Source organism: Achroia grisella, unplaced genomic scaffold (genome assembly GCF_030625045.1).
Source record: "Achroia grisella isolate CSIRO2021 unplaced genomic scaffold, CSIRO_AGI_Agris_v1 utg779, whole genome shotgun sequence".
Lineage (NCBI taxonomy): Eukaryota > Metazoa > Arthropoda > Insecta > Lepidoptera > Pyralidae > Achroia > Achroia grisella.
The window spans coordinates 3,685,779-3,705,361 of record NW_026713019.1 but is presented as its reverse complement, the minus strand read 5'-3'; the positions used below and the strand labels follow the sequence as shown (position 1 = coordinate 3,705,361).

General features: G+C 28.9%; 1 protein-coding gene across 2 annotated transcripts in view; it reads left to right on the top strand.

Annotated features, from left to right (window-relative positions):
• Positions 1 to 14,687, top strand: part of LOC131850699 (G-protein coupled receptor dmsr-1-like) — a 67,226-nt gene extending 52,539 nt beyond the window's left edge. The window contains exons 4-6 of one of the 2 annotated variants that reach the window (XR_009357850.1): positions 3,417 to 3,583; positions 8,622 to 8,698; positions 14,135 to 14,687. Coding sequence is in view for 1 of the 2 variants with exons in the window: in XM_059201020.1 (XP_059057003.1) it covers positions 3,417 to 3,608; positions 8,622 to 8,671 (242 nt within the window). In the remaining variant the exon portion in view is untranslated. Of the gene's footprint in view, positions 1 to 3,416; positions 3,609 to 8,621; positions 8,699 to 14,134 lie in introns of both variants that reach the window. The other variant, XM_059201020.1, reaches the window with a different exon arrangement.
• The last annotated feature ends 4,896 nt before the right edge of the window (positions 14,688 to 19,583 follow it).

Sequence of the window (19,583 nt, the reverse complement as noted above, 5' to 3'; positions counted from 1 at the left end):
AATTTCTTATAACGTCCCTTATAACATCACAAACTCATTTTTTCAGAGCACAGTTTTTATAATATTATAATGATGGCAAACCACCATAAGGCCCATCTGATCATAAACGGTTACCGTAGCCTACAGATGCCTGAGATACCAGGGGTGTCACGTGCGCGTACCGACCCTAAAAATAATACAGTCAAATAATTAAAGATACTGAACAAAAGAAAATGTTTTCCAAGTTGAACAAAAAACATTTTAACTTTGTAGTTGTACTACAATCGAAAGTAATTACGAAGTAGGATTAAAAATCAATTAAAACAGTTCGCGTAACAACGAATAGCTAATAAAGGGCCAAGAAACAAGTACATTTTCTTCGTTCAAACGAGTTTTTTGTGGTTTGTGAGCTTATGGAGTATTTTCTCAGAATCTATTTTCGCCTTTTAATTACATATTACAGTAGTTACGTAATGATGCGAGAATATTCTGAGTAAAATGTAGAGAACTAGATGTCGCTCGCGACTATGTGTGCATTACAAAAAAAATACGTCTTCTGAGATCTAAGATAGTCATCTTCTAAGATAAAATAGCCAGTTTGTGTTATACGATCAATCTTGATGTCAAATTTCATCAAGATTCGTTCAACTATTTAGTATTGAAAAGGTCACAGACAGATATTATGAAATTCATAATATCAGTCTGTACGTCTGGGGTCATCATCATACATAATATCAGTCTGTATTTCCATTGACATAAACATATATAGGTACATACACTCTACTTTTCTACTATATTTTACGTTAATTTTGATTCATTTTGAGGTACAAAATGAGTTTCATTTATTTTATTTGTAATTACAAAATATTAGCTGATTAGTTGTAACTTTTAACTTCATTAATAGAATTGAATATACTTCATTTAGTTAAATATTGATTTGTGTGCGATATTATGAATCGAGTATATTAACAAGTTTTTTAAATTGTTTCAATACAGCAAAATATCAACAATTAACATTCAATAAAATCTGTGATTATTTTGCGTAGTAGCTACTTGCTTATTTTTCATATATTTTAAAAGACCAATCAGTCATAAAGTTTTGAGTGATGCCAGTTATTTTAGGCGGTACGAGAATGTAGGTAAAAACGTAATTTGAGAGAGATGATCAAGGAATAACGTACACGCACGATATTGGATTTTTATAGCCATAGTGGTGCCATTTTAAAATATTTTACCCTACATATAGCCCACAACACAGCGCCATCAAATTTCACATAAACAGAGATTTTGTTATGGCTACTAGACAACAGATGGAAATAATTACTTTTTATAAATACATTGATGATATACATAGAAAACAACCAGTCCGATATAAATAATCATACTTATGAATTCAGGTTATGGCACCATGCGAGGAATCGAACCCGCGGCCATTGGAAATAAAGCGGTATGCTAACCGCTAAGGCAACAATTAATCTAAAAAATATTCTCTTTACTTGAATAGTTTATAAATCAAACCTGAAAAATATTATCTAATGTAGTATCTAGTATAGTAAATCAGAAAAAACGTTTGAAATGGAAAAAATATATAGCAAAACCTGGAGCAATGTAACTAATCCGGTATATTTAATCTTGCCAATCACAGTGACAGCATGTATTCCAATTTTGCACAAAGTCATCACATTAAGCTAAGCTTAAGTAACTTTATTTAAACCGCTGTTTGCGTCATGAACGCAATACCAATATACTTTAGATTTGCTGTAATTTTAAACCCCGCTTTCATAAAATATGTTTTAACGGCTATTCAAGTGCTGCTACTTCTCGTGCTGTCCATTAGTTCAAAGCGCTTTACTATGACGCCACTACATTAGTTTGTACTCCACTATTCTTATAAGCATAAAGCAAGAAGATACTATATACTAAGTATATATACAAGATAGATAAGTAGTTTTGAAGCATACTCATTTTGAACTCGGAACACGAATAGAGTTCGGAAGCCAAGGAATAATCTGCATTCGTTTATCATTGATTTCGTTAAGGGATATTAAGCACTTCCAAATTATGTAATTTAAATTAAAATACCCCACTAGCGTAATGATAAATACAGTCACTTTCCCAAAAGCACAGAAGTAAAAAAAAAACGAATATAGATTTATCTATTTGCGAAAACTGATAGTCAGCGAAAACAGCATGAGACAAGTTGCCAAATCTTATGGAGTTCATATAAGATGATATGAAAATGTGAAGTGACTATATTTCGAGTGCTTATTTTTTTGTAAAGCAGGATACAAAGTCGTAATATAACGATATTTGATTTACAATATTAAATTTGTAGAAACACAAATACATAAGTTCATGATACAAGTTTTATGTTTAATAATGTTTACTGAGTAAAAGGTAAAATTTGCCCAACTTTGAAATATCATGAAACTTATTGTTATTTGTTATATGACAATCTGAAATTGGTTGAAAACTTTTATGCACATCTGCCTTTAAATTGTTCTTCTACTTTGGAAACAACAATAAAGTTTACAATAAAATTAACTCTCTGAAACAGAAGAAGAATAAACAACAGTATTATATTATACATTGAAAAATTGCGTACATTTCTTTACTGTAGCTTTATATGTTCAAATATAAGCTCAATAATATATTACTATTACTACTATTACTATATTACTATTGTACATGGATATTAAAAAAAACAAATCTAACTAAGGTAAAAGCTTTCGATTTTGCTTTGGTTTGGTGATAATAAAAAGTCACATATTACTTACGGATCAATCCGCACGCAATATCAATACACAATCAATCAATACAAATCAATACAAGGTTAGTTATCGTATCGTGCTTTATGCCAAGTTGTATACTTGTGAGTATAATACCCAATCATTTCCATTTAGAAACAAAGTAGGAAATATGAAATATTATAAAAAAAGCTTTATTTTTACATAATTGGAATGGTTGTTAGCCAACCCACTTGACCCCAGGTGCCAACCTATCGACGATGGTAATCGATAACCGTCACTTATATACATACACTACTGATATCACTCTATCATATGACACCTGTGATACCACTCCTTTGTTGATTACCATTCCTATCATACGTACTGCGCGGCCACGTGGTAAATTTAATAATAAAGTTCAAACTTTTTTTATTTCCAAAATTTCCATTTTATATGTTAGGGAATCAGTCCAATATACTATCCTTTCCAATTGATGCTGTATAAATAAAACAGATTAACAACGAAAAACCCTAGGCAATTGGGATCAGTTCCCATTTTAATCCAAGTCTTTAAAAATCGTTCTAAATTTATTGTACGTGGAGTAGTTACTGTATTCTTACATATCTTTCTTTGTTGTATTATTAATGTGTATAAATTTGAGGATACTGAACATCAAAAATGATGACTTAGCAAATATTTCTTTAACAGGTGACTTAATGGACGTTTTGGCATTATTCACGTCCTCTGTAAACTTCGTGCTGTACTGCAGCATGAGCAGGCAGTTTCGCTGTACCTTCGCCAGACTGGCGCGGCGCATGCTGTCTGCCACCGAGGAACCAGCAAAGTTTGCCACAAAACTCGAGCCTACAACGCAGGTATCAGAAGGCGAGATTCCATTGTGTAAGTGATCATACGCCAATAGTATTCCACGTAGATCGTAGATATAATGTAGGTATGTTCTGTATTTAAATACATTTAAATATCTGCTTATAGATTATAACTTCACAAACTAATTGTATTGTAATTATTCATTTAATATTCTTCGAATAAATGATACGTATAATATTTGTATAGAAAACTGTAATGTAAATATAAATGTATATAAACTATTAAACTTTTTTTATGGTTTAACATAAACGCTTTTTACTGTTATTTTTGTATAAAATATGTTTTTTTGTATAATTTATGCATGACCTTATTCAAAATATTATTTTATAATTTAATTCGATACCTACAAATTTAATATTTTCAGTTGAAATATATTTATGTAAAAAATTGAGTATTGTCATTTGCACAATGGAATCGTTTACTATTTTGTTTTTATATACATGCGCACAAAATAACACTATTCTAATAAAAATATAAAATAGATATGTATTGTTGTCAGAATTATAAAAGCAATTGTATCGTATGTACCTAATTGAGTCTGTACCGATGTTTCATTGCCACAGGTTTTTTTAATATTGTATTCTTTTAAAAAGCGTTTTTAAAATTCAAGCTGTCTACACCTTTAACATATTTACAACTACAACAATACAAGGCCATACAGGGAAAGCCTATTCATGGAAAATGATACTATTCATAAAACTAAACGATAAAAACTCAAAAGTGGAATATTTAATATTCACCTAATCGATTTAGATTAAAAGCTTCGATGACCTATGTAGATGGTCTAGCAGGTTAGCACATCGCGTTACTTTCGATGGTCGCAGATTTGATTCCTCGGACGGTAAGACTTAAAATTAGTATTTAATCAACATTCATGTGTATAATTTTTTGTATCGGTCTGAATGTCTATTATGAATTATGTATTCCAAACACAAATTTAGTATTTCTATCAGTTGTCTAGTACCCATAAGATAAGATTTATTTGGGACTAGATAACACTGTAAATTGTCTTAAGTTATCGTTATTAGTATAAAATGTTCAATATTAATTTTCACTTTCGTAATTCAGTTTACAATAAACCTGATATGTGCAAATACCTAAACACAGTACGGTAATACAAACAACGAAATGCTACATTGTGATAAGAAGTTCATAATGCTAGAGTTTTCTACAATTACAGCATTTTCAAACTTCTTCCAACTAAGACGCAATAATCTTCCTAGACAAAACAACTCGAGAGAATTTATTCAACACTGGGATTGGTTTTGAAGCATCATCTCTAAACCTATCTTTAAAACTATAATTTCAGTTTGTTATAATAGGGAAACTATTAATACAAAAGATGTTATGAATAATTTATACAATAAAAAGTTGCAACTATATTCAGTTAGTTTTAGTCTATAAAATAATACTTTCATTCAGTACTGAGTACGAAACATAAATATTAGTTTTAGACAAAAGTTTAACGTGTGAAACTTTAGAATAGACCCTACTGTTTCCCATTGTAATCAAAATAATACAGGCTGTTATTAATGTTATTTGTGTTTTGTTCCTTTAACAGTTTATTCCACACATTAAACCTGCCAAAATTTATGTAGACTTACAGGACAGTATGCTATAATGATTATAAGAAAATCATCGATGTTCGATCGATCCATGTTGAGTAAACGTATTTAAATAATCATATGTATATATATATTTATTTTCTCAAAAATTCAGTCATCTTTAGACACTCTGATGTTTTAATATTGATTCTTGTCCTTTATTACAATGAATGTTATTTGGTGCAGTGAAGATATATTAGAGAAATTGTCTGGTACAATATGCTACATCAGAAATATCTGTGTACAATAAGAACAAATGTCAGAGGACGGAACCCACCTTCCCGGAGAATTAATAAATTGTATTTTGTTTTCAAAAACATTTAAAACGTATTAGGTCACAACTTAAATCACGAAGGCAAATATTATCTAATAAAAAAGGGCATTATAATTACATTGATTAGAAATCCTATTTAGTATATACTTATGTGTGTCAAGACAAAGTAAAAAAATGTAACCTAATAAAATTGATATTATTTATGTATCGAACTTATTCGAATAAGTGATAACTTTCTTAATTCGTGAGTAGTCTAAGAACGTTGTAATTATACGGTAATTGGTAGTATATCAACTTCCGACTTCCCTAAGTATTTTATATCTCTCTACCTAATACTTAAATTAATTACATTTTATGAATTAAATATAGCTAATGTCTCGCTGATATTTTGTAACAGTTTAGTTTATTAATTTTAACAACATTCCATAATAACAACCAAATAAGCAAATCTATCCTCTTGTAAAATAAGAGTATAGAAGTATAAGAAGAGGATTTTTTTAAAATAAGTATGTCTAATTAAGAATCCGTTTTAAGAAAAAAATGAGAGTGAATTCTTACAAATAATAGTTCGTCAATTAGGCGATATGATTTTCTATGTCGCCTTTGCTCAGGAATATCCCAAAGTTTATTATATCAATTAATTTAAAAAATGAATTTAATTTAAAGTTAGAATGTGTTACTATAAATTGATATGATTTATTACCGAAATACACTCTAGAGTACGTAATTTAGAGTGTAGATTTATTACCAACAATTATTTATTTGAATATTTTCTTATTTATAATAACAAATTCTGATTTTAAATTCTCATTATTTTTCTATATTTAAAGCCATGCTTTTTTCTAAAAAAGCATTATCGAACGTTTTTTGCTCTCGTAAGCGTTGATATAACTTGCTTGGTATGAGAAACTAAGACGGTCAAAACCATACTGACAGCAATAAAATAATATTTATCAACTGAATTTGTAATCCGAAGAGTTGAATATAAACTCTAAAACTTAACACTCTACAATAATAAATATATATATTACGTGGAATTATTTACAGAAGACCCATCACGGGCACAGGTGGCTTCTGTCAAGTCCTGTAGGTACGTAATATTTTTATAGCAAAGCATACAAAAGCATGGATAAATAATATAAATATGTAAAAATAAAAAATCAACGCTTTAAAAGACATCATAAAAAACTAGCACTAAATAAGGTTTATAAGGACGAGGATAGATAAATGTCAAATTTCAACAACACGATCAAGCATTAAATCGACATTTCACTGGAGTAAATTGACAAGCCTTTCAAATAAACTTCTTTTGTTACAGACTAACTTTTAATCCCGAAATTCATTGGGTACAAATCTGTTATTTGTTATTAAATATCTCTTTTGAATGACTTATAATAAAATTATATTATTATTGTTATAGTAATAATAAAATTGTAATATAATCATGATCAGGCATAAACTGTGTGTTTTTCTTTTCATCTCTTTGTATTAATATATTACTTAAAAATGGTTGTAGGAATTAAGATGACAACATTCACAGAATATTTTTATAATAATGGGTTAACATATAGGCTACTGAAAGCTGAGGAAAATAACTAAAAGAAAATTACTTGAAAGTATAATGCTGGCCATAATGGAATAAATCTTTTGTATTGTATTTTTTGTGAATCTTGACACTTTCGTATCTCTGCTTTTTTATCTGGTGTAAATGTGTAAATCTCTATTTCCAAATCAATAGGATGATGATCTACAAATGTACACGTGTTTAAAATCACGAAAACCACTAGTTATAATGTATAGTAGTTATTTAATATCATAGTAACATATAGTATTATAATACAACAGTAGTCATTTAATATTACCTAATTGAAAGACATAAAATATTAAAATGGTAAATAAATTGGCATATTTGGCTAAATTCCAATTCAAAGATAATAGAAAGAAGAGGAAAATGCTGACAAAATGATTTGGTTAAAGCTTTTACGTTGGGAGATTTATTTCATTTGATATCTCATTCCGTTAGTACATTTATGTCATTTGTAATGTTTCAGATAAATAAAATGGATAAAGATAGGATGCTCGTTATTACCGCTGATTGACATTAAGTTCTTGTGTGCTCCTACGTCGTATTTCGTATCGGAACCCTTATACACGCTTGCCAAACTTTATCTTCCCTCATCGATCAACTGACGGATAAGTGACATGTAGACACGTCCTTACCCTCTACGATAACACGTGTAATGACTACATAATCTCTAAATTATAATAATCTGTGTTTTGACCACGACAAGAACTGATGACAGGATATGTAGAAAGCAAGGACCGAATTCTCAGTTCTACGATCTTTTCATATTTCATGCTATTCATACTCGTATTACAAGGGTAGAGTTAATTATATTGTATGTACATAAATTTTGTTAGAACTATTAGTCTTTTCCTATGGAACATAATATATTTATAATTTACTTATGAAATAATCTAATCTTTCAATTGACATTTCAATCTAACGGTGCTATCTATACTAATATATTATAGAGAGAGAAGTATATTTGAATACTCCGGGACCATGGTTTCACTTTGAGAAATTATTTTACTGTTTGTAACATTCATTCTTTTTAAAGTAACAGAAACTATATATTATGTTCCAATATGATATAATAGTCCTAAAAATTATAATGACCCGGGTATAATCGGTACAGGACACTAGTCGTTATATTAACTAATATTACAATCAATTTATCCACACGATATAAGAGATATCTCTACAATTAGTCAAAATTAAAGTCAGATGTTTACAGCTGAAAATTAATTATTAATATTACCTAAATTATAAAGGACGGTATTTTAGGTAATAAATTAGGTACATACTTATATTTTCATTATTATTTATATATACATTGTACATTATATATATATCGTAGTAAATGTATATATCAAACTTTTAAAGACGATTACACATAATGAACAGGTACTTAATAATATGAGTACATTATTATATACAAGCAATAACATCTATTCGTATCGCTAATTGGCCACACTAATGCTTAATAAGTATTAATAATAATAAAGCAGTACAATTATATACATTATAGTGTAGGTATATCTCTTTGTTCCTAACAACTAACAGTTGCCTTCTGACATACACAGGTCACCGGCCCGCTATAGCGACAAATACCCACCCTAATCAGGGTGGTTGAAGAAAGTATAATATAAGTTTGAATAAGGTAAGCATATTAATTAATTTATAATTATTACATTATCATTTAATTAGCTACTCGCCCGGCTTCGCACGAGTGTACATATATTATACAATACAATGTATTATATTGTATATGTTTTATATAAAAAAAAATATTATTAAAAAAATCCCTTCATAATCTGTTGCGTAGTTTTAAAGATTTAAGAATATATAAGAACAGACAGCGACAGCGACTTTGTTTCATACTATGTAATGATAACGTAATATGTAATGATAGTAAGTAAGTAAGTAATAGTATTTAATACATATAGTAATTATTGCCTTAAATAAGAGTTAGACGTAGCTACACGTAACTTAGTATTTTTTTGTTTCCTAATGTACATATTTCTAATGTAATAATACCCTTGGACAATTCAAACAACGCCATCTAGTCCAAAGTTATTTGCTTATTATATTATATATATAGCGTAGTAATTATAGAAAGATGACAGATCATGACATCATGATGATATACATACGTGGTTAGACATCGTATAAAGTCTGGTAATGGGCAGAAACAAGTGAAGTAGAAGTAACCAAGCTACCTCACATATATCTGACACTTACTTGGTACTGTCTTTGTCAACGATTCAATTAATAATTATTTACAAATAAAGAATCTTGAATCTTGAATCTTGGCATCAAATTGCATACGATATGGTGAAGAAAATATACTATTTTTCAGTAGATTCATTCAGAATCGATTATTCATTCATTGACCATATATTTAGTTCACGTGGACAAAGATGCAAATAGAAATTGCTATTGTAAAATATAAAAAAGAAATTCCTACTGGTAGTTAAACAAATTGCCCTAATGTTCCGGTTACATCATGCAAAAATAATTTATGATAAAAGAAAGTTTTATAAATGTGGATGCGTTTAATGGAACGATCAAAGAAAATATGGATCGATTGTGTGAGGGAACGCGTAGGTGGAGATTGAACACAGACAGCTATCTGACGTATAAAAAAATACTAAACAAACTATGATGTTTTAGTGCCCATTACTCATTTCAGCTTGACTTGAATAAAATTATTTCCAAAAGAACTAAAAGTGATTCTAAAAAATCCCATTTTATTATTTAAAAAAGAGACCAGTTTTTGGCAACTAATGTTTAAATTGTTATTGTTTTTATACCAAACAGTCATACTGCTTCTCTAATATTAATACACATTTTAAATTTAGATCAGTTGCTTTTATTTAATTGTGTACCCTAAATGGGTTATTTTAGTATCGTATTAAATAATTGAAAATAGAATTAAAATTACATTTAAGTACTTACTTTAATTTAAACCAAGAAGAAATAGATATTTGTTACATTATACTTATTTAGCAAAAAAATATTACATATTTCGATCGACAGAAAACAATGATTAATGTAGGACAAACTTAGTATGGAAACAAGTCGTAGACGAATATACACAAAATATGTATAACGTGGACTCGTGTACCATGAATTGGTACTAAAAAATGAGAGAGTAACCTCGTTTATTCATTTTCCCTGTATTATGAATTGTTTTTTCAATGTGAAGAGAATGTATATATTATAATATTGTTTTATAATCCAGAATAAAAAGTATATAAAAAGTTTCCTCTAAAAGGCTCTTTTATTTCAAACAGTTTCAATTCGGCATATTTTGAATAATTATAACTTTAGCTATTGAATAAAGCAACTTTAGAATTTAGGATAAAAATATAATTTTACACTTACAAAGAGCTTTTGTTTGTGATATTATAATACAAAAGCTAAACGACTTCAGAAAATCTACTTTATGTAAGATGTATAAGGAAGAATGTAGGTATGAAGTATCCTGAAATTTTCAAATATAAAGTCGACGGTCATTAGATAAACTAAAATTTAACGCTGTATTTGAAAATTTAATCATCAACACTGCTTGCCTTTAGTCCCATTCTTTGAATGTGATTACATATTTGCATAATAATTAATGAGCTTCTGCTCCACTACGATAAGCTAATGAAATATAAATAGGACCCATGTATAATCATAATAATTTCTTATTGCCCCATTCTGGATGAGTTAGTAGTTATTGTTACTATTTCAGAATACCATACGATAAGATCTATTATTTGGATTTTGCTACGACCTACGCGGTATGACTAATACGTAAAGTTTACTTGTTGCTTAGTAGTAAGAAAAAAAAGATAAAATAATAGTAATAAATAATACACACTGTTGGCGTCTACACCTCTTTTTAAGAAAATCGGTAAAGTTAATCATATGACGTGTACCTACCTATATCTTAATCTAAATGAATATACATTCTTGTTATAAGATTTATCGAAGAACCAACATAAAAGGAAGCTTACAGTGAATCCAATTTTATTGGGAAAATGAACTCGTTTATTTAATATTTAAATATCGTATATATATATATTTATTGTATGAACATAATTCCTAAATATTATTAATAGCAATATATTGGCCATTATTCTATGTTTGATCTCTTACAAAATTTTATTTTATCATTTATTAATCAAAGAGTAAAAGTCGCATACGTATACGGTAATCAGTGCAATATATATGTAGTGAATATTTTCAAACTTCCTCTTTTAGGTAATTTAAACTGGTCTATTCATTTCTAAAAATGTCATATTATGTTATGGTTATTTGTCTATATTTTCATGAAAATAATTGCAGGTGCTAGAACTACAAACGCTCCGTTCTAAAGTAATAATTTAGTCTATGCCTCCTATTTTACATATACATTTATTTATTTGCAGTTCATACGGAGCTAAATATGACAGAAAAAAAATTTACATTTTCAGTGCTTATTATACCCAATACAATATAGTTTTAAAGCATAAAAAAATATTTAGACATCCGTCTGCCAATTCCACTTGTCTGCGTATTCAATTTCAGCGAAACTCAACAAAGTAATAAAATATGTATTCAATTACCGCGTTTATTCTTTTTCGGTAGGTACCTATTTATTATCCTCAATCGTATTTTGAATATATTTACAATAATTGTTCCTTATAGGTGATCTGCGTTATCTAATATTCTGCTATATGATATTTAGAGTAACAATTTGTCAAGGTTACTAATGTCATGTTCTACCATCATAGACTAGATTGATTAAAACAAGATCTATTCAGTGTATTCTGAAAATAAATCAACTAATTCTTTAGACAGTTTCTACTGTTAAGTAAACAAAAGAAAACTACAAATAGTTTTCTAACTATCCCATTAACAAAAAGTAACATAAACAATTTTTATAAAAAAAGTAATTGTTAGAATGTCTTTTCGATCAGACACTGTTGATTTATTAGATATATATATGTGTATATTAAATAAAAACCTAAATACGTAGCAAAATAGAGAAATACATAACTAGACATATATTTTACGTAGTATTATGTCATAATCAGAAGAATGGCTTGTCATGTCTGATTACTTTAGTAATATTGTGATGTTACTCTCGCTCTTATCCGTAAGTGTCTGAATACATAGTAATAATGGTGAGTCATATGATTCGAGTACGTCATAGTGAGTATGATAAGTTGCTTCAGATTTGATCTGCAAATTTATAATACGTGGCGAAAATTTAATTAATTTAATGAAAAATATTGCGCTAAGAGCATAATATTTTACCCCACATGTAAGATGCCTCCATGCCATGATTTTGCCTCTTTTCTATATTTTAATGGTAGGTAATTCATACTCTAATAAGTCCTTATAATAATTTCCGCTAATACTCTATTTTCGCAAAGCGGACTTTAATTAGAATTTTAATTTAAGTACAAGTAACGTTTACCATTAGAGAGAATCAGCCACAAATTAATTTTTACAAGTTTTTGTGACACGTACCAGATTTCCATTTATTCATATTTATATATGAGTATGTTGAAATAATAATTATTTTAATAATAAACAGTCAGCGTATTCACCTATGTACAGTTTTGTTACTATGGTATTAGTTGAAACAGAATAACATAGTATTTTATCTAGAGAAGAAAGATAAATAGAATACCTAGTATTGAAAACTTCTATTCGTACTCTTTTTCATCCACTGGAAGATTCATGCAACGGAGTTACTTTTCTTCTCACTCTTTCATTCGACATCCTTTCCACAGGTCGAACCTCAAACAGCATACTTATTTTTGTATAAATCGAATTGAGTAGAAAAATGTAAAGAAGCATTAAGAAACAACAATTTTAATTAACACACTACTAACCAAATCTGCAGTTAACTATCACTGGCGAATTAATCTTAAATTGTCCCACAAAGTTTGTTCTAAGTTACAACTACTCGACGCCATTAATGTACTTATAAACCAAATAGCTACTAAAATATTTATAAGAGTTGAGGCTGAGGCTGAGACTCTACCATCGCCAACCGCCTGTGGGTAAACAAAGAACAAGTCTGGACTTTTATCGGTTTGTTGAAGTTTAGAGTTAGGCAAATGTGTTCCTTAGAAATCTTGAGGTATTTTTGATACAATTATGTTTATTAGCGTACGAAGTTTGTTCATATTCACGAGTAGGTCTTATTATACTTGCACAAGAATAACATTTTTTATAATAATAACGCTAGAGGGGCCTTAGTCTTAAACTTGTGAATATAATTCGTCTTTGTTCACCCTTGTTCGTTAGCTACAAGTCTGGACTTTTATTCTAGAGTTTTATTTTAGAATTGGCTTTGATTATGTAAGATTCTACGTTTCTCATTTATTACCATATAGATACTACTTTATAGTCAAGTGTTATTATAATTTATATATTATTATTATATTATATTATAATTATAATATTAAAACACCTTGTTGTTTATTATGTGTATCGTCATATTGTATCCCGTACCGTAGACACAAAAAAACAGTCCCATTGATAACGCTCTTGCAATTAGTTGAAGTAAAAACAGAAAATTGTCGTGAGGGATCTAGCTTCAAATTTAAAACATAATTTAATGCAATACTATAATATTATTGAATGAAATGTATATAATTTATGACACAGATTAAAACAATTAACATAAAATATCACCATATAATATTTTTTGTTAAAATATTAGATATAGTACAAGAGGATATTTTTAAAATTGCACTCTTTTTTGTACATTCAATTTATCGCAATATCACGTACAGTAGAAGTCGACTTGCACGTGACGAAATTTCAATATTCTATAATATATTCATCTGGAATAGAGAAATAGTTACTTCATTTAAAACTATGTACCTGTTGTTGCTACATGAAATTCGTGTTTCGCATGTTTTAGCTTTTTATTTGCAGTTATTTTTATTACTTTTGAATTTTTATGAAAAAGATTAGGTATATTAGATACCTTTTTTATTCTAGAATCATAACGTTATATTTAAACATGTTCCAAATGAAAGTAGTAGTAATAATACATATACGATTATAAATATATAATAATAATGTAATTTATTTTCTTTTTCAGATGACTACGCTCTCTAATTTAAGACATCAATATTAAAGAATAATATCTGCGAAGATTAATATAGAATATAGTCCTGTAAAGTTTAATGTAATCATAAGCATGTAATGTTTTTAATTTATTATGGACTAGTTTTTGCGTCTCTTGAGCCACGACGCAAGACCTAGACTAGAATAGTATGCAAGGCATTTTTAAATTAAGGTATAGGCAGTAATTATGTATATAAATAATTTTAATTTCATTATACGTAGGTATTTTTTTACTTATTTTAGGGTCCAAACAGTGATTTATTATTAATTCGATTAATTAAAGGAATCTATATGTCTTATTTGATGTACATACTGCATTTGTTACATTATAAATTTTGTAAATAATACTATCCCAGGAATTTTTTAATAGGTATAGTCATTATATTTTTTATATTTTTACCGACTTTCAATCTCGTGTAATGTGTTAACGTGTATCTAGTATCTAATATTTTGGTCACCAAATACATAATATTCTGTAAAATGATATGTGTTCGTTGTTCTCACGTCACGTATTTCATCACTCTGAATGCCAAAATTACACATATTAACAATACATATTGTTTTATTTTACAAACAATCCACCTAATCAAAAATTTTATTTCATAATGTATATTTAATAAATCATTCAATATTTATTATTATGAGTCAATGGAACTAAATGAATAAAAACTTTTACTAATAATAATTAATATTTTCGTAAGAATTTAGTGTAATTTTATTATACATATGAAGAGTTTGTTCGTATGGTTGAACGTACTAATTTTAGACATAAATTTTAATATTTATAGGAATTGAAATTTTCTTTATATTTAATTTATTTATCGTAGGAAGCTATTTAATGATCAACAAAAGTGTTGCAAAAACGGAGAAAATGTAACGCAGACAAAGTTGCGGGGGTCACCTAGCATTATATATTATAACAAAATATACCTACCTACCAAAAATAGAAGATATCATATATTCTATAGGCACGTCTTTCGAGACGTCATAAATTGATTTACAGTTCATTCACAGGTTGACTGACGTGTATTGAACAGTCTATCCAATTATCGGTTTATATTCACATTTGTACTAGGCTAAATATTTCTTGTTCAAATAACGTAAATATGTTATTACCACATGCTCACTGTAAATATGGCGCAGTAATTTGATGGGTCACAACCGTCATGTCTGACCATTGAAGTGTAGGAAAATACTTCGTTTATCATCGTTAGATGACCGCGGCTTCCCTCGTGGTCAGTTTACAATTCAAGGTGAACGTTTTACGAAGTCATTTTAATAGAAGAATTGATACTCTGATGTTTATGAAAGATTGTCGATTGAAGATAGACTGTGTACAAAGTCATAAGTCCAGATTGCTTTGTGAGATTGAGATAGATTATGGAGTATAGAGTACGGGAGCATTACAAGCATACATGTATTGATTCTAAGATGTGATTGTAAATGTGAATATAAAACTATAGTATAGCTAATATAATATACTACTATACTATAGTATAGCATTACGTGATGGCGTGATGTTGTGGTGTTCTTCATGTCTAGGATGATGGTTGTCACTTTGCATCAGTTGGGCCGTTAGCTTATGTCCGACATTAAAATTATATGAAAAGTAGAGAAACTATTTTAGAAAGAAATAATAAATGTCTCAAAATTTTCACTTAATGCATAGTGTATGCAATTACCGCTGAATGTGACAATCCTCATATTTAACCAGTATATAATAGGTATATAATTTTATCTTATTTTATCATTGTTGCATAAAATTATGTCACTAATTTTAATTTTGATAGCAAAAGTAGTTACTCATAGTTAAATGTTAAATCAGATAAGTATAAAGTAAAGCATTTATGTGACATAGATAGTCATAGATACCGTTACAAATACTCGTATTGGACTAGAATCTGCCTGTGAAATCTGTCTACTCTAAAAATAATTTCAATCTAATAACACTTAATCGCATTGTTTTGCACCGTTTTATAGTCTGCAACTATAGTAACGTATTAATTCCATATATCGTATTAAATAAAAGGACTGATTTTGTTATCGATTTATTAGGTTTGGTCAGTATTAAGTTTTAAAAGAACAGTACAAAAATGCACTAGATTAAAATACCTACAAAATTGAGATTATTTCACATTAAAGCAACATGTGGTTTCATGTTGTTATGTCTACATAATAGACAAAATATAATGTCCAAGAAACACACACGGGTTTAATTAAAATTTCCGGGAACATATTATATTAGGATACCTATCAGTTTTTGTGACCACATCGATTTGTTACCTAAAACGATTTCAATTAATAGTAGGTAGGTAACGTTTTCTTTTATAGAACAAAATAAATTTGTCAAAATTTAAAGTCTATTTCCCTTAGGGCAATATTTAATAGTTTCAATGTATTAATCAATAGAATAAAATTTTTAAGTGTTTCCGGAAGTTATTACGCCAACAAATATGGCAGTTTATTTGCAATAATAATTTTATGGATTCCCTACTCATAAAAAGTATGAATGCAACTACCGTATAATAAGGTGTCGGCCCAACTGACGGGATAAATAATGGTAACCATTCGTCGTTCATACATCACAAGGGACCCATTTACGACATAAGGAAGTTTTCTATTCGCTACTGAGCATTAAGAATACTGGGAATCTGAAAACCTATTGTACCTGTACGTAAGTATTTATTTCAATATAGATATAACTATTTTTTATTACATAGTTTAGTGATTTGATACCCTGACTTTTAATCAAGAGGCCGTGCGTTAAAATCAGGCGTACACCTAAACAACAGTTTGTGTCAATTTATTTACTTGACTGACCTAGGCTAGGCTACCCCCTTTTTTTATGACGGGAAATATTCAAAAAAGATCCGCCCGTCATTGCAAAGGAATGCGAACGGATACTGTGGGACTTTTACCCACTAAAACCTCTCCTATACGCCGCGATTAATTCGCCGGACCCACGGGAGCATAAGATTCGCCCGCATGACGCTCCCTCTCTGCAATGTTGGATTTAAAAACATATACATACACAACGAAATGTGAACATGTCAAGTGTTGCGCTAACCATAACATGTTTACAATGTATCTGACTACTCCATCTAGGATAATAGTATGTTCAATTAGTTCTCGTTGATAAATCCATTATTAATTGGAAATCCATACATATATTAAAACTTTTAATTGTTGCTATCTATACATGGAAGATAGATAAAAACTATTAATGTGGAACTTTATCAACGTAATGGAACCCAAAACAATGTTAGATTATTTTTATAAAAATGTAACATAAACATGCAGTGTTTATAATCTACCTAATGCTGCTAATCTCAGATACAGATTAATTGATATCGTTGCGATGTTCATTCATTTAATAAATACTGTTTGTTTTATTCAGTAAAACAGTTATAAATTATTTTTATTTCGAATACAACGAGTATGAAGTCGAGTGTACAGGTGCCTACGAAATCTTATCTAAAATATCAAAATGCATGTATAAACTTTTTTTTAATATATACATTTGTAGAAATTTGATTTAAATGAGGATTATTGTTCTTGAGGTTCTACACGCTGCAAATTTTTCCTGTACAAATTGTTTCGTATAAACTTTCCGTATTTTGCAAATTTTTATCGGAAATGTCCGTAAATATGGTAATGAATGTTATACACAATGTGGTAACTCTAGCAAATGGTAATAAATATTGCTATGTAAATTTATTTTACTTTATATTTGTTATTTTTTTATTTATTGTTTTTTTGCAGTATACCATATACGTATTAGTTGTCATTTCTGCATAACATGTACATACTTAATTAAAAACAAACAACAAATATTATATTTTTTTTTCGAATCAGATATGGTGATCGTAGATGAGATACACATTTGTATTGCTGACATTGAATATTTACATACAAAGCAGAAAATATATTAAATCTCCTTTTACAATCAGTTGAAAAATATACACGTAAAGCACTGCTCATCACGCTCTTGGTTTTAATTATTTTTATCAAGATTATAAAAAAATATATTTTCTGGAAATATCACCATATTAATGTTTACGTATTTTACGTAGATATTTGAAAACAAATCTTCCTCCCTAAAAGCGTCTTCCTACGAAATACTCTTAATAGCTTCAGAGTATTTTGGGAACATCAAAGTATGGATTATTTTAAAAGAAGTCCGAATATTTCGTATTTCAGCATTTCTTTTGTTATCTACTATAACTGTGATCTCTAAAAGGGTCGTTGCGTATGTAGATATATGTATATAATACTAGCTGACCCGCGCAATTACATGATATTTTCGTTGTTTTTGAAATATTTAACATACCAGCTTGGCTTCTATTAATTTAGCCTTATAACCTCGATAAACGGGCTTAACATTAAAAGATTTCTCAACATTAAAAGATTTTTCAAAATCGGATCAGTAGTACTGGAGATTATCTCAAATATCCATACCTACATCCTTTACCTGCTTAAAATATTACTATAGATGCAACCAATAAGTCTCAATACAGTTGCAATTGAAATAATACTGATTTAAAATATACAAAAAGTTAAAAAATATCGATGCATAAATAAAACGTACTAAAACGTACTATTTCTGTTAATTAATTAAAAAATAAACCGGTAAGATTAATCAGAAAAGTTAATTCATTGACCTATTTGAGTCGCCAAACAGCTTGCTTTGTAAGCTATGTTTCGGTGAAGGGGTGAGTTTTTTTAAATGGATCATTATGGTATGATATGGCGCCTGCGCTAACGGTTTACGCATTGAATCATGATAGGATGAATATGAGGCCAAGTCAGTTAGCCCATCGTAGTAAATTCACCAGGAATATCTCTCTCTATAGATTGTTCTATGCTATACATACACGAATGTATTATACATATAAAACTTCTTCTTGAAGCATTAAAATCCCTTACCTAATTCAAAAGACAAGCGAACAGACAACGGCGGTTTCTTTATTTTATACTATGTACAGATTAATAAAAAATATATATTATTAAAGACAAAAGAAAAATACTCCAAAACTGGAAAATATTATATTTTAATTTAACAATGTTTACATTAATTTAGCTACATTTTACGTTCGCATGAATTGCAAAGACTTATTTAATGTCTTGGTCTCAGGTAAATAATTTGTATAAAACGTTTATTAGTAAGGGTGACTATATAATTTAGAAGTTTCTTTGAACAGTATACGTATATATAGTAGTTTGTATCTGGTAAACTAGTAAACGTCCACATAATAATAATCTTAGGATAATTCAGACAGCGCCATCTAGACTCAAGTTAAGCTAGCTTAAGCTTGTGTTACTAGATAACTAATACAATATGTCAATATTCCTAGTCCTCCGTAATGGCAATATATGGGTGTTAGCACATCCATACGATACCGTAATGTCCGCGGAGCTGCCGT